Source organism: Lepidochelys kempii, chromosome 4 (assembly GCF_965140285.1).
Source record: "Lepidochelys kempii isolate rLepKem1 chromosome 4, rLepKem1.hap1, whole genome shotgun sequence".
Classification (NCBI taxonomy): domain Eukaryota; kingdom Metazoa; phylum Chordata; order Testudines; family Cheloniidae; genus Lepidochelys; species Lepidochelys kempii.
Window position 1 is genome coordinate 43414661 of NC_136383.1, and position 16376 is coordinate 43431036.

The 16376-nt window shown below is 45.4% G+C and overlaps 1 protein-coding gene across 1 annotated transcript; it reads left to right on the plus strand.

Annotated features, from left to right (window-relative positions):
- Positions 1-4175: 4175 nt before the first annotated feature.
- On the plus strand, positions 4176-11839 carry LOC140910972 (interferon tau-2-like). The gene is made up of 3 exons (XM_078852404.1): positions 4176-4367; positions 6614-7008; positions 11614-11839. Exons 1-3 carry the CDS (start codon positions 4176-4178, stop codon positions 11837-11839), a joined length of 813 nt encoding a protein of 270 aa, XP_078708530.1.
- Positions 11840-16376: the final 4537 nt, after the last annotated feature.

Consider the following 16376-nt stretch of genomic DNA (forward strand, 5'->3'; position numbering starts at 1 on the left):
CAGTCCATCATTTACTGTTTGCCAAAGGTGCTATCATCAGCTGGCCAGTGCTTGCCATGAGGTGTAGGAAAAGAGAAAGTGGACAAGCAAAAACTACAGAAATGTAGTCATTTCAGACATGCTGCAGTTAAAGTAAGGCAAGAAAAAGTATTATAACAGTTTATTCACCACTCTGCACTTCCTCATGGCCAGGCATGGCATGACAGTGTCCTTGTGGGGGAGCAGCCCTTGTCAACAGTCACTCTGGGGCAGTGGGGTTTCTTTCAGAGAACTCATATCCCTCCAGCCAGGGCACAGTCTTTAGCCCGTTCCTTCCAGAGTCAGCTACCCAAACTAAAGTTCACAACTCTCTTAACAGAAATCAAAAGCTTCCACCCTCTCCACAGCTCTTCTTCAGCATGGTCACATTCAGCCTGCAGCCCCCTCGCTGGGCTCAGCTACACTTGTACGCCACTTCCTTGGGGCTGGTAGGGGAATCCAGTCCCAACCTCAATTCTGGGTTACAGCCCAGGGCCCTGTACTGCACAGCTAAGTCAAATCCTCTACCCAGAGTGCAGTTTTCCCTACACCATTTCCTTCCTTACCTCTTTACTTCCCTTCTAGGTCTCCCGAGCTGCTCCCTGGATGCTCACTCAAGACCCTGCAGACACCTTTTGACTCCCTGCATTCTCTTTCCTCCAGCCCTTCCTCAGCTGGGCCCACTCAGTAGTTAAACCTGGAATCACCTAATTTCTCTCAGGTGGGGCCCATTCTGTAATCAGGGCTGGCTTAGTCAGGGGCTCTCTATTATTATCTCAGAGCTCTGGATGATCTCTGAGTGTTGATCTCTCTCTCTCTCTCTTTATATATATATATATTAATGAATTTTATTGTCAGGCTCTGCCTCTGACTCTCTTACACCAATCCTGTAACTGACTTCTACTCTGGGTTATCTGTTTTCTTCTAATGAGATTGGGCCAGCTAATGGTGCCATGCTGCATTCCATGAGCTGAGGATCTGGCCCATTGTTCTCATGTTGGGGCAGATTCTGCCACCCTTATGTTGACTAGTACAGTACCCCACAAACAAGCCCCATTGGAATCCATGTTAGCAGAGTGAGGTTTTACTCAGTGTGAGTAGGGGTGGCAGAATCTTGCCTGTGATGTCTACTTATTCTTTCGACACGTAGCAATGTAAATTAAAGGCTATTTTCTAAATACTACACTTTTAAAAGTAGATTTTCTCCCTGCCTAATGTAGCTGCCATCTTGTCCTTAAGATGCAGCATGTTGCAGTCACTGTGTTTTTTCTGTCATGGAAAATTTCTCTTTGTTCAGTCTTTGGGCCCAATTCTGAGAAGTGCTGAGCACCCACTAGTTCAGTGGGAGTTCAGGGTGCTCAGTACCTTGCAGGAAGCGCTTAGTGCCCCTTAGGGTCTCTTTGATGTTTTTCCTTGACCTGAAATGAAAACAGATCTAGCCTGAAGAGTATGTTTTACTCTGTGAGTATAAGCATGAAAAACATGGTTCCTGTGACTTGGAATCACCTTTGCCATAGCCTGTGGAGGTTCTTTACCTTGTGTAAGATTTTGTGTTTAGGTAACAACTGTAGCACCTCTGTCTTGTCTATTTATGTCAGTCTGTGTTGTGATCCTGTGTGTCATATCAGTGCACTTCCATTTTCTCATACATTATACAAAGAAGTATCTGACAGATGTTCAAGGAGCAGATTTATACCACACAGATTTATACATGGGGAGAATTGATGCATTCTGACTTGGATAGTTAGTATATATTTTTGAAAGTCATAATTTTTCAACAGAGAAGATAGTTTAACATTTTATTATTTTGCAAATGTCAGTTGCATCCATGCTGCAATTATCTGTGCATTTGATCATCACCAGCATGAATACACAGTCAGGTAATTGAAAACAATCACTCCACTAGATATGAAATTGTTCTTTTGTGAAAGGAGTTGTGCTGAAGGGTTGCCACGTTGTCAGAAGTTCAGATGAATATAGGCCAAGATGAGCTCGTCTTTTAGCCAAAAAGTTCTGCAAGGTTGGAACACCCCTCAAGGGAAATTAGGATTAAAGGGGTTTAGCTGATGGCCCTTACTGGTTATCTAGCACTGTTTTGGTCTCACGGGGAGATGAAGCTGTCCATAAAAGGAAAAGTACAGGCAAGCTTGACGCACACCAAGAGAGAGGAAAAGGAGGGGAAATGATGTGGGAAATCAGCCATGAATTTTGTTGCGGTGCCATAGTTGTTAGATGAACAGTAGGAGTAAGGGAAATATAGAAGATAATTATTTAGACCTCGTTGGAAAATCTGTTATTTTCTAAAAGGTATTTATGGACTGGACAGCCCCACAGCGTTTGGCATTTTATAAAACCTCCAGCTTTGTGAATCAGTTTTTATGATGGTGGCAGGACAACAAACATAACAGTGTCTAGTAGAATGGAGAAAACATCCTCCCCAAAACAAAAATGGTGGAATAGTAAACTGGGTGCCTTGTATAAATAGACAGGGATGAACATGGAGAAAAAAGACCCTAACAATGGGGAAAAGAAACCACCACAGGAAAAATATGTATCTTGCTTTCTGTGTTTTTTGACAGGTGGGATATGAATTTGCTCCACGGTTAAGAATCAAAAAGAGATCCAAAAATCAGTCAGTGTGCTTCTTCCAGGTCCAGTTATAAAGTAGCTATATCTCCTGAGCGGGTCTAAAAATGGGATTTTTTTTCTCTTCATGAAAAGAGTCGGCACCGGCCCTGGCCTTGCTGACTTTCTTGGTTTCCTATAGATGCCAACAGACCTGGCAACAACAGTCTATTTGGAGGATCTACGTCTGCTTTTTCTATCCTATGCTTTTCCCAGGTTAGTCATTACTGATGGGGAGTTTACAGAAAGCCTCTGAAGACAGTATGTAAAAGTGAAGAGTTAAAATGGCATGCTTGAAGAGAGATTACATCAAGTTGCTTCTATCTTTTGGCTGGGCCAATATTTTTCTTGCCCATTCTGTCAAAGTAAAGTGTCTACACTTTCTATGCTAATCTCTAGTGTTTTCATTAGAGCAATTTCCCCCCTCAGCTGGTCATCCAAGTGTGGGAAATGTAGAAAAACCATGATGCTACTTGTTTGTATTCTAGTGTAACATACCACCAATTCTGTAATATAACACCAGTTCTGTGTGGCACGTTATCAAATGCAATCAAGTACATCTTCAGTTCATCTACTGCTGCTTATCTACCACATATCACCACTGCTAATGATCTTAGAAACAACTTGCTGTGGAAGTTAGGAGGTCACAGAAAGGGGAAGATTATGGTATGCAAATATCCTTAGCAAGAAAATGAGGCAAGAAACACAGAACACATGGGGCCAAATGGTGCCACCTCTCAACAAAGCTCAAAAATATGGCTTTGAGTGGACTGTTTTGCCCCTTAGCCTGCTGGGTTGGCGTGGAATAGCTGCACTGGTGCTCCAGCGGTAGAGACAAATTCCTATACACCTCATACACTGGTTGTCACCTACAGCAGCACAGACCTGTCTAGTGCCTCCACCCGCAGCCCTCCATTCTGTTGCAAAGAAAGGCACGACAGAGTCCGAGGGGCACAGAGACTTCCCAGCACACACCCTGCTCTCAGCACCATACAGCTATTCTGCTTGTATTCTGGTTTTGTATATAAACAGAGGGTAAGGCAGCACATGTGACTTAATATAGTGGCTGATTAGTTTCTAAAATGTTTGGGAGGTTTCCTACTCTAGAAGGTGCCAGCTTTCATTCTTTTACACAGCAAAAGTGAGCAAAATTGAAGGACATGTCATCTGATCTTATGAGGTCTTGCCCAAGAAAAGCAAGTATGTCTTAGACCACTTCACCTATTTACATTGTAGAGACAGTCTCCCTTTGTACAGCTTACAGCCGGTCTAGAGTGTCTTCTAGCCTGAGATGCAGGACTGAAGGAGATAGGCCTGGGAAATACTTCTCTAACCACAACGCATTTTCAGTGTGTATATTTTCCTCACATAATGTGCCTGAACTGTTTTAAGCATTTTGCTCAATTTTACATAAGGTGGTCACATCTTGGCAAAAGGAAATAGGATCTTATGTACAATGTCCGTGTACAACGTAGTCTGTGCAATATAAAGCAATGTTTCCTGGCCAATGCAATGGTATAACAAATATATACATGTGGTACTTAGTTACGGCTCTAAGAGTCGGAGAGGGAGCTGCACTGCCTGAGTGGCGGAGGTACAGAACGTCCCACCATGAAAATGTTACATTTCTTCAGGGAGGTTTAGATCCTCAAGAGCGGAACACATCTTCAGGAAACTTGCGGCCAGAGGTGGCGCCGGCCCTGGCCTTGCGGCCAAGCAAATCAGTATGTACAGCTTTCCTCTGGGTGTCTTCTTAGGGAAAGGACTGAGAATATCCAGAGCAACATGGAACCTCAATTATGGGGAGTGGCTGGAGAGGGGCCTTGACTGGGTCATATTGCACCTGGGAGCCATACAAACTCTTCCTCAAAGTCTAACTTCTTCATTACCCCTAGAGTGCAGAGGAGAACCTCCTGACAATCAGTCCATCCCTTGTCTTTAAGCTGTGCTCCGTGGAAGAATCTTTTAATCTATTTAAGAGCCATTTGATCTTATCCATCATCTATGACTTTAAGTCTTCCTGTGGGAAAGCCAACCACAGGTGGATAAAAAAGGAGGAAAACACCACTAATACATCCCCATTTAAGCTCACCATTATCGTCTCACTAGCAGGCAGGAGGAAATAGTTTGCCCCGCTTTCATCATAGAAATAGATGACCTGATGGCTTCTGCACAGAACACAAAATCTTTCCACACAAAGTGCCTGAGTGTCTGCATCACTTCTAGGGCTTTGTCAGACCTGCCATGTGGTCCCTATCAGCGTTGTTCCATTACAGCCACCCTGCCAGGCCTTCCCCAGACTGGAAGAATGGGTGCTGGGGGTGTGAAGCTTCAAGTAGTTAGAGCGACCAAAAGCATGCTCTCATTAACATACTGCGTTTGCAGTTTTGTTTAGTTGCGTTCAGTACCCCGCAACATATTCCCCTGGGATTTTACCCTGGTGTGGAATAACGATGCCCAACACCCCTGGAAAGTCATGGGAGAATGGGGAGCATAGCCCATGACAATCTGGGGGCTCTGGGAAGCCTGCTTCCTCTGCTTTGCGGAGTGTCTTTCAAAAATTTAAAATCTCAAATTTTTTATAAAAGTACAGAAGGACTTGATTCAGAGTAGTAGCCGTGTTAGTCTATATTCGCAAAAAGAAAAGGAGTACTTGTGGCACCTTAGAGACTAACCAATTTATTTGAGCATAAGCTTTCGTGAACTACAGCTCACTTCATCGGATGCATAAAAGTGGAAGGACTTGAGAGACTCTTACCAAATTCATATGCACAAGAATGTTTTCATGGTTTCTTCAAGTGATTTTTCTTTTTTAATTTCAGTGAAAATAGTTTTCTTGTTGAATTAAAACACATTTCCCTGCCATGATGGAAACTCCAGCACAACAGTCTGTGCTAGGGCTTGAGAACCAGAAAATGAAACACGACCATAGGAAGTACAGAGAATTAAACAAACCAGAAGAATTTCCCTGCCCAAGCTGAGGGGAAGGCACATGTTAAAAGAGAAGGAACCAGCAAAGCTGGTGAAGACTGAATTTCATTTTTTTAAAAAATAGTTGAATTCTTTCATCCCAGGGACACACTTGGTAAAAAAATACATAATGTGACTTCTCTGCATAACCTCCTTCGGACCACATTGTAAATCATAGTCATCCATGTGGCTACCTCTCTAGCATGTGTTAATATACTAATTGCTCATCCTGTTTTATGAATTATTCTCAATTTTTCACTACTGTCAGCTACTTGGAGTGATCAACAGGACATGATATTCACACCCTTCAACTGCATCTATTACTCAGCTCCAGTATGTATATTAAGACCTGGAAATAACTTTGAGTTAAGGTTTCCTTTTCTCAGAGCACTTTCTCTCCTTTGGTTTCACAGAAGGAAGATACCGATGGTTTGTGCTGTCTACATTTTAAATGTGCCTTCTACATTGGAGGAAATGGTTAAAGTTGAGATTTGCCAATATTTTTGGGAGGCCTAACCCTTTCCTCCCACATTTACTTCCTCCATGCCTAGCAAACTTTAAATATTCCTCAACTATTTCTGTCTCGCAAATGAAGGAGGTTATGAATGGGAAGTGACGAACTGGAGGTCTTTTCTGTACCACTTTGGAATTGCGGATGACCTTCTGAAATTATAGAAATTAATGTATGATAAAATGCCTGTGTCTGTGTGGATCCAACATGAGTTAACAGGGTTGTGTATTGTCATGGGTGGTCACTTCCTCCCCCCCCCACCCAAAAAAAAAAGAAGAAGAAGAAGAAGAAGAAGAAGAAGGAAACATGGTAAAAGAACTAGAAAACAGCAAGAAAAACAGAAAGAAAAACTCTAAAACTTCCAAGAAGGAAAATCTTGTAAATCAAAAATGATCAAAGAAACAGTCTCCAACCAAATACTTAAATTCAGAGACATAAAGGAAAGACACAGCAGACGACGTAGGACCCTCAAGAAACTCCAGTCTCAAGGTTCCACACAAAGAAAAGGACTGTTTTGACATCTTCGTGACCACCAGGTGTGTGCCGCGTGTTTGCCTCGTACTGCTCTTCTTCACTGAAATCTCATCTCGGCTCTGTACCATGCTTCACTTCCAGCAGAACAAAATGAACAAAGAGAGCTTGGAGCATCTGAAGAAAATGAGTGGAAAATTCCCCTCACAAGGCATAAATGAAAGGGCAGATTCCAAGCCCACCCAGCATGTTGCCCAACTTCCAATGTCCCAGAAGGAGAAGGCTATCTTCAGCATCTTTAGCAAAAACCTCACCCAAAGTGCCTGGGATGGGACTTCCATAGTCAGGTTCCAAAGTGGGACACTCAGCTTGAAGGATCCTGACATCTCCAGTGCCGTGCCTGTCCTGGGAGCGTGAGTATGCGAGTGTGAGTAGAACCACACCCCCCCCTTCCTGCCCCCTTCTTTTGAGCTTAGCTATCAGAATAATAAATATGCTACTTTCTGCCAAACTCTGGTGGCTCATTAGTCTTCCGTAAGCTTCCTAGTTGGCCCAATTTGGGGTAACATTAATGGTGGAGAACGCAGATAGCTTAGTGGAGGATTTGATACAAGAGTAGAGGTCCCCTGATGCCCCCTGGTAGTCTCTTGAGTGGGTCCGGCTCGAGCCTGCGTGACATAGTGGTAGGCTAGCAACCCACTGCAGGGAGAAAAGGACAGCACTGCTAAGTGTGCCACTGTGGGGTAAGGAGAAGAAAAAGGCAAAACAGCCCAAGCGAGAATACACCCCCCATGGGGGAGCAGCGCCGCCGCCGGGGTGTTATTAGAATGGCTCCAAAAGAAAGGGGCAGACCCCTGGATGCCAGGGGCGGTTCCACCTGGGAGTACAATTCCTGAACTAGAGCTCATGTTGGATAGATATGTACTTATATACAGTCCCAATAAGGTGGGACTGGATCGTGCAGCCACCTGGCTGCTGTGGCAAGCAGGCTGGCAATGGCAAGCAGCAAAGAGTCAGATTGCCACGGAAATCAATTCACTCAAGGACTGATGTAATGAGCTGGAGAAGAAAGGGGACATGTGGAAGGTGCATGCTCTGACTGCTAGCGCCCAGGCATCTTCCCTCTCTGTAGCTGCAATGCAGGTGGCGGCAGCAGAGCAGGAGCGGGAGCGGGTGGAAGTAGAGAATGCCGCTCTGAGCCAGGCAGTAACCTGCCTGAAGGATCTGGTCCTGGAGGGGTCCGCCTGGGAAAACAGGGCCCGGGTCGGCTTATTCAGCCCGGGTCGCCGCCCTTCGGGTGAAAGCCCAGAGGGGCGTGGGACCATATGATGATTGGGATGGGGATATATGGTGTGATCCGGATCCTCCAGATGCAGACCCCAGACGGCCAGACCCCAGACACCGTCTTGCGGCCGTCCAGAGGCTGGTCCAAAACTATGGGCCTGCACAGACACACTGTGGCATAGACCGAGTTGACTCCCACACAAACAATAGAGTTAGCAAAAACCCTGGATGGTCCCTCATGCTCCGGGTTCAGCGGGTTAGCCCGGGATATGATGAGCCTGTGTTTGGATCAGGGACTGAACCTCGCTGAGACCCGACGGGTGTTAAAAGACACATCCGGGTTGGGAGGAGATTTAGCAGGGGCAGCTCGGAAGCAAGCCGGTCATGCTACACACAATAGCATCTTTGATATGTTGGCGGGGATGGCGCCTGCCGTGGGGCCACGCGCGTTGTTGGTAGAGTTTGTCTCGGCGGCTGCTGCGCCTTGGGAAGACCCCATCCGATTTGTAGAGAGAATGGTTCTCCTGGCATGTTTGTGTGGCTGGGGTGTGGCTGCCACAGCTGGAGGGCACGTGCCCCTGACCATACCTCAAATAGCTCTACCTCCGGAGGAATTGAGGCTGATTGCTCAGGGTCTCCCAGTTCACGTGCAGCAGGCCATCAGGAGATGGAGGCCCGGGGAACCCATGGAGATGGAAAGTTTATTTTTTGTTCAGTTCTCTAATAATCATTTTGTTGTTAAGTTTTGCGCTTGATACATTGGTATGGTGAGTTACATTTTCTTGTATTGTTAATTCCACTTTACTGTGGTACTCCTACAAATTGTATTTGTTGCGTGTACTTAAGGGTTAGGGTTGACTTTTATTGTTTGATAGCTATTGCAGCATCAAACTTGGGCCTCATTTTGTTTGTCAATGTACCCAATTATTGTAATGGTGATGGTTTTATTGTAGTCCCAATTATTATAATTGTGATGAGTTGCATTTGTGTTTATATTATATCTAGTGTTTAGTCAATTATAATGGTTTGAGTTATATTCACCTGGTTATGATTGTTTGGTTTTGTTGCCGGCACCCAGTGCCGAGAGGCTGAACAACAGCTTGAGTGGTTTGTTACCCGGTGTGCTACACCCAATAATTACAACGGGGTGGAGAAGCAGAAAAGTTTATTTGCAGCTGCAAAAAGGTACAGGGAGAATAAAATCTCAAATCCTGCACAACAGAGCAGGAAGTTACACAGGCTTTTATACATCCTTTTTCCCAGCATACTTATCCAATAGCAAGCTGCCCCAAGTATCCATATAGCCAGCCAATCCAGTTCCCAGCTAGTTCCCTGATTCTCTGTATCATTTGTTAAACTATACATAAAGCTGTTTTATTTAGCATTGTTTTTTTATATTTTCCCTGTTTGGCCTTGCTTAGTTTCAGGCAGTCTGACTCTGCAACATATTGTTGCAGATTCTTAGCATAACTGCTGTGTGTGCCTCCAGGCGGGGGGGCCAAGGACACTTGGGTCTAGTACGCAGAGCTGCTGCGAGTGCCTCCAGGCGGGGTGGGGGGGGCCAAGGACACCGGGGCCTAGTGCGAGGGGGCTTCATTGACACTCGTGGTCTTCCATCCCCTCGAGTTACTTAGTGGCCATGCCCCAGTGTTCCCAACAGTTTGTTTGCAACAGATCACCTGTGCCCTACAATGACAACAACTACTGTAATAATCATAGATCCAGGGGTGAAGTGTTGTAGGAGCAGCAGTGATCTCTATGCTCTGTATGACTTTGCTATTGTAAGCAGTGTCAGGATGAGCTCCACCCTGACATCTGGTGGTGAGGTGTGGCAAGTTGTGGAAAAGAACTTCAGGGGCCGATCTCATTTGCATAGGCACACCCACCATGCCTAGAATGAGACCATAGCTGCCCAAATGGTCACTTTGGCTGCTGTGGGATCCCCAGTGTCTCTGTTATTGGGGCAGGAAGAATAAATTGTTATTACCCTGATTATGGGAACTGTGCTTGGAACTGTATGTGGCCTTTTGTTATGATGGAGGGATTCACCATCATCTAAGTAGCACTCGCTAGGCAAGGGTCATGGGTTCCAAAACTGTGTGAATGGAGAGAGGTTGGGGACAAGTATTAATACTTGGTGGCATGGGCCCTTTGGTGAGGGCCTTACATGCTGATTGTACTTCCTCCTCTCTCCACTGTGGAATATCAGAGCTAATTTTGATTTCATTAGAAGTCTAGTTATAGGCTGCTGAGCTCACTTTGGGCTGACAGTGCACCAGCACTGGGGCTCCCCTACTATAAGCTGAATTCACCTAAGAGCTGAAATCACTGAGTGTTGTGTTAAGTAGTGGGGGAGCCTGAAGATATATTGTGGAGCAGGTTGCGGGACGGCTGGTGAAGCAGTTCGACGCGGAGCAGTGTGTGGATGGCAGGAGCTGCTTGTGGGCCGTGGAGCTGAGTGAAGGAGTTCGTGGGGCGGCTGGCGGAGCGGAGCGCAGCTGAGCGAAGGAGTTCGTGGGGCGGCTGGTGGAGTGGAGTGCAGCTGCGTGAAGGAGTTTTATGGGGCGGCTGGCGGAGCGGAGCGCCGCTATGGAGCTATGGGGCGGTCAGCTTCAGATCACGTAAGGTGCCTCTTACCCCCGTCCCATTTCCACCCAGGTTGGGAGGTAAAGCTCCGCCGATAAACTTTCGAACTCTGGGGCTGCCCTGACCAGGGACAGAGACTTTTGGGGCATTGGACTTTTGGGACTTTGGGTGATTTGGGGTTGCTGGACTCAAGAACCAAAGGGAAAAGGGCATGCCCCAATTTGCCTGGGGTGGGGTTGTTTTTGCTCATGGGTTGTGTTATGAATCCTGTTGGTGGTGTTTCCCCAACATAATGCCACATTGTTTCTCTCTGTTATTAAAAGACTTTTGCTACACTCAGACTATGTGCTTGCGAGAGGGGAAGTATTGCCTCTTGGAGGCGCCCAGCGGGGGTGGTATATATTTGTCCCAGGTCACTGGGTGGGGGCTCGAGCCGGTTTGCATTGTGTTATTGGAATGGAACCCCTAGATATTGAACCCGACCCTTGTTGCTGCCAACTCTGACGGGCAGAAGGGTTACATTATGTATAACCTGTATGCTCCAAAGGTCTGTTACACTTCCGCCCCCCTTTTGTCTCCTCTCCCTCTTTGAAGACCTGTGAAATGGCTTTCCCCCTCCCCATCCCTCCTGGAATGCTTGTGGGATGAATGGGCTGGTTGAACAGCTGGAAGATCAGAAGAGCTCCCAGGTAGACAAGGTGTCTGGGACTGTAATTAGGCAGCAATCACACACTCAGTGCATGGACCCAGGCTGACCAACCAGACGCGGCCAAGTCATCTCTAGTCGCAGGCCATGAGGAGCAGGTCTTTAAAAGGGGAAGGGGCGACGTGCTCAGGAGTGCACTCACAAGCTTGTACCTCCTGTGAAGGCCCTTTGCCCAGAGCGCCTGGCCAGTGGTTTGCTGCATTGCATTCTATCGTGCCTTGGGAAGACTGACCTCCATCGCCGCGCCGTGGGACACTTACCTGGAAGGATCCTGACATCTCCAGTGACGTGCCTGTCCTGGGAGTGTGAGTATGTGAGTGTGACCCAACCCCCCTTCTTTTCAGCTTAGCTATCAGTCTATTAAATGCGCTGCTTTCTGCCAGACTCTGGTGGGTCATTAGTCCTCCCTAAGCTTACTAGCTGGCCCAATTTCGGGTAACAGACTTAACCAGCAAATTCAGTGGCTGGAGGCATGTTTGAGAGCACAGATGGAGAAGGACCTAAACAACCCAGAAAGGGAGGACCTCCAGCTCACCAGCTGGAGAGTGAAACAATACTTTCAGGGGATAGATGCTTTCCCAAAAGAAAAGCAATACAGCCTGTGTGCCTGGGAGATCATTTGCATGGAAATACCCAGATGTTTTGTTCTGACTGACAAACTCAACTAGAAGGCTCAGTAACTAAGGTACAGTACAAATCTTTTGCTTGGAGTAAAGGAATTAATATTCGGGTCAATTATACAACTGAACAGAGATAGCGAATATTTTATAACACTGCCTATATAGGGCCTGATCCTTCTTCTACAGGGGCAATGGCCAAATAGAAATTTATTTCCAGGGCAGCAGCTTCAGGCTCTTCCCGTCCTTTGCTGGAAATGGATGTGCAATTACATGGATTTATTTTTCTGTGTTTCTACTGTTATTGAGGTTTGCGATTCTTCATAATCTCCCACATACCAGGTGCTGTTATGCTCTACATCACTGGCAGTCCATGCAACAAAGTACATATATTTGGAATCCTTAGGCACCTCAACAGCACTTTGGTCATCCAATAATGATCCTTCCCCTCCACCCCTAAAGTACTCTGACTTCTACATATGTCGTGTGTTTCTATTATGATCATGGTTGTTATTTATTAATCCGTCCTCATGAGGACTATGTCTCGTATTCCAAGGGTTGAGAAGCTTCCTAGAGACTTTTAAAAAAAAATATGAACATACTAAATGACTTGCGAGCTTCTGTGTGGAAAAGATATTTTCATTTAATTTATTGAGATCAATTCAATGAAAATTATATTTTTTTCCCTTTGTGTTTCAACTATTTCCTATTTCATTTCAGCTCTGGATGCTGCAACTACTGAGGTTAAAACAGAAGGATGCAGTGGAATCCCTCCTCTCTGCTGATTCTTCCCACAGTCACTTCTACCACGCCATAACGCTTGACGTATGATGCAATACATTCACTCTGTCCTCATCCTATACCACAGCTTGAGAAGTTTCCTTGTGACATTTATAAAATATGTGAACTGAGCATAAGATCTTTAAGATTATGAGGTGTAGAAAGATATTTTCATGTAATGTATTGACATGAATACAATGGAAACATTTATTTTTCCCTTTGTGTTTCAACCAAATTTCATTTCATTCCAGCTGAGGTGCAGTGACTACAGTGGTTAAAACAGTTGGATGAAATTGTAATGTGCAATGGATTCCCTCCTCTCTACTCATCCTTTCCACAGTGACTTCTAAGACTCCCTAATGCTTGACCTTGTATTATGCAATACATTCACTCCATAATGAAATTCCAACTGCCCAGATTACAATTTATGTGATAATACTCTGTTGATTTACTCAAAGTTTAAACTGCAAAATGAAGGCTATTGATGCAAAAAAGTTACAAGAAAATAAAGAAAGGGTTAGACCTGAAACACTGTTGACATTACGTGTTTGCTCTATATTTCTGTGGTTCAACTCTTCTCTGATCAAATCTCATCTCTGAACTGTAACAGGCAGCTTAACCCCAGATTAACAGCATAACAAATATGAACTGGAAAAACTTTCAAAGAAAAAAAGATGTGCATAATTTCCCCCTAATGTCAGAACAAAGAGAGAGATTTCAGGTGGCCCCAAGGGGTTTTCAAGCCTCGAGTGTCCCTGAAGGGGAATGCCAAGGTGGCAATCCAGGAAATCTGCCAACATATTTCCTGCCGCTTTTGCAAAAATCTCCCCGAAACGACTGGAGGTGAGAGTTCCATTCAGAGATCCCAATGCAGACTCATCGGCAAGCTGGGCATCCAGAGACATGTTTGGTTGAAGTGATGGAAAGTGGGACTCTCTGACCAGGAGGTAAGGACCTACAGTTTCCCAGGATGAGAGTGAAAAGATACCAATTATTTCATAAAAGACAAGCAGTTCAGCCTCAGTGCTAGCAGGAGAATCCATGTGGAATGAGGGGGTTTTCAAATTTTGGAAAAAGAAAAGGAGTACTTGTGGCACCTTAGAGACTAACCAATTTATTTGAGCATAAGCTTTCGTGAGCTACAGCTCACTTCATCGGATGCATACTATGGAAAGTGTAGAAGATCTTTTTTTATATACACACAAAGCATGAAAAAATACCTCCTCCCACCCCACTCTCCTGCTGGTAATAGCTTATCTAAAGTGACCACTCTCCTTACAATGTGTCTGATAATCAAGGTGGGCCATTTCCAGCACAAATCTAGGGTTTAACAAGAATGTATGAAGGGGGTGATAGGAAAAAACAAGGGGAAATTGGTTACCTTGCATAATGACTTAGCCACTCCCAGTCTCTCTTCAAGCCTAAGTCAATTGTATCAAATTTGCAAATGAATTCCAATTCAACAGTTTCTCGCTGGAGTCTGGATTTGAAGATTTTTTGTTGTAATATCACAACTTTCATGTCTGTGATCGCGTGACCAGAGAAATTGAAGTGTTCTCCGAGTGGTTTATGAATGTTATAATTCTTGACATCTGATTTGTGTCCATTTATTCTTTTACGTAGAGACTGTCCAGTTTGACCAATGTACATGGCAGAGGGGCATTGCTGGCACATGATGGCATATATCACATTGGTGGATGTGCAGGTGAACGAGCCTCTGATAGTGTGGCTGATGTTATTAGGCCCTGTGATGGTGTCCCCTGAATAGATATGTGGGCACAGTTGGCAACAGGCTTTGTTGCAAGGATAGGTTCCTGGGTTAGTGGTTCTGTTGTGTGGTATGTGGTTGCTGGTGAGTATTTGCTTCAGGTTGGGGGGCTGTCTGTAGGCAAGGACTGGCCTGTCTCCCAGGATTTGTGAGAGTGTTGGGTCATCCTTCAGGATAGGTTGTAGATCCTTAATAATGCGTTGGAGGGGTTTTAGTTGGGGGCTGAAGGTGACGGCTAGTGGTGTTCTGTTGTTTTCTTTGTTAGGCCTGTCCTATAGTAGGTGACTGCTGGGAACTTTTCTGGCTCTATCAATCTGTTTCTTCACTTCTGCAGGTGGGTACTGTAGTTGTAAGAATGCTTGATAGAGATCTTGTAGGTGTTTGTCTCTGTCTGAGGGGTTGGAGCAAATGCGGTTGTATCGCAGAGCTTGGCTGTAGACGATGGATCGTGTGGTGTGGTCAGGGTGAAAGCTGGAGGCATGTAGGTAGGAATAGCGGTCAGTAGGTTTCCAGTATAGGGTGGTGTTTATGTGACCATTGTGTATTAGCACTGTAGTGTCCAGGAAGTGGATCTCTTGTGTGGACTGGACGAGGCTGAGGTTGATGGTGGGATGGAAATTGTTGAAATCATGGTGGAATTCCTCAAGGGCTTCTTTTCCATGGGTCCAGATGATGAAGATGTCATCAATATAGCGCAAGTAGAGTAGAGAGCTGAGGAAGCATTGTTCTAAGTCAGCCATAAAAATGTTGGCATACTGTGGGGCCATGCGGGTACCCATAGCAGTGCCGCTGATCTGAAGGTATACCTTGTCCCCAACTGTAAAATAGTTATGGGTAAGGACAAAGTCACAAAGTTCAGCCACCAGGTTAGCCGTGACATTATCGGGGATAGTGTTCTTGTAGTCCATCTTTGTGTGGAATGTTGGTGTAGAGGGCTTCTACATCCATAGTGGCCAAGATGGTGTTATCAGGAAGATCGCCGATGGATTCTAGTTTCCTCAGGAAGTCAGTGGTGTCTCGAAGGTAGCTGGGAGCGCTGGTAGTGTAGGGCCTGAGGAGGGAGTCTACATAGCCAGACAATCCTGCTGTCAGGGTGCCAATGCCTGAGATGATGGGGCGCCCAGGATTTCCAGGTTTATGGATCTTGGGTAGTAGATAGAATATCCCAGGTCGGGGTTCTAGGGGTGTGTCTGCGGATTTGATCTTGTGCTTTTTCAGGAAGTTTCTTGAGCAAATGCTGTAGTTGCTTTTGGTAACTCTCAGTGGGATCATAGGGTAATGGCTTGTAGAAAGTGGTGTTGGATAGCTGCCGAGCAGCCTCTTGTTCATATTCCGACCTATTCATGATGACAACAGCACCTCCTTTGTCAGCCTTTTTGATTATGATGTCAGAGTTGTTTCTGAGGCTGTAGGTGGCATTGTGTTCTGCACGGCTGAGGTAACGGGGCAAGTGGTGCTGCTTTTCCACAATTTCAGCCCGTGCATGTCGGCAGAAGCAGTCTATGTAGAAGTCCAGTCTGCTGTTTCGACCTTCAGGAGGAGTCCACCTAGAATCCTTCTTTTTGTAATGTTGGTAGGGAGGCCTCTGTGGATTAGTATGTTGTTCAGAGGTATTTTGGAAATATTCCTTGAGTCGGAGATGTCAAAAATAGGATTCTAGGTCATCACAGAACTGTATCATGTTCGTGGGGGTGGAGGGGCAGAAGGAGAGGCCCCGAGATAAGACAGCTGCTTCTGCTGGGCTGAGAGTATAGTTGGATAGGTTAACAATATTGCTGGGTGGGTTGAGGGAACCATTGCTGTGGCCCCTTGTAGCATGTAGTAGTTTAGAAAGTTTAGTGTCCTTTTTCTTTTGTAGAGAAGCAAAGTGTGCGTTGTAAATGGCTTGTCTAGTTTTAGTAAAATCCAGCCAAGAGGAAGTTTGTGTGGAAGGTTGGTTTTTTATGAGAGTATCCATTTTTGAGAGCTCATTCTTAATCTTTCCCTGTTTGCTGTAGAGGATGTTGATCAGGTGATTCCGGAGTTTCTTTGAGAGCGTGT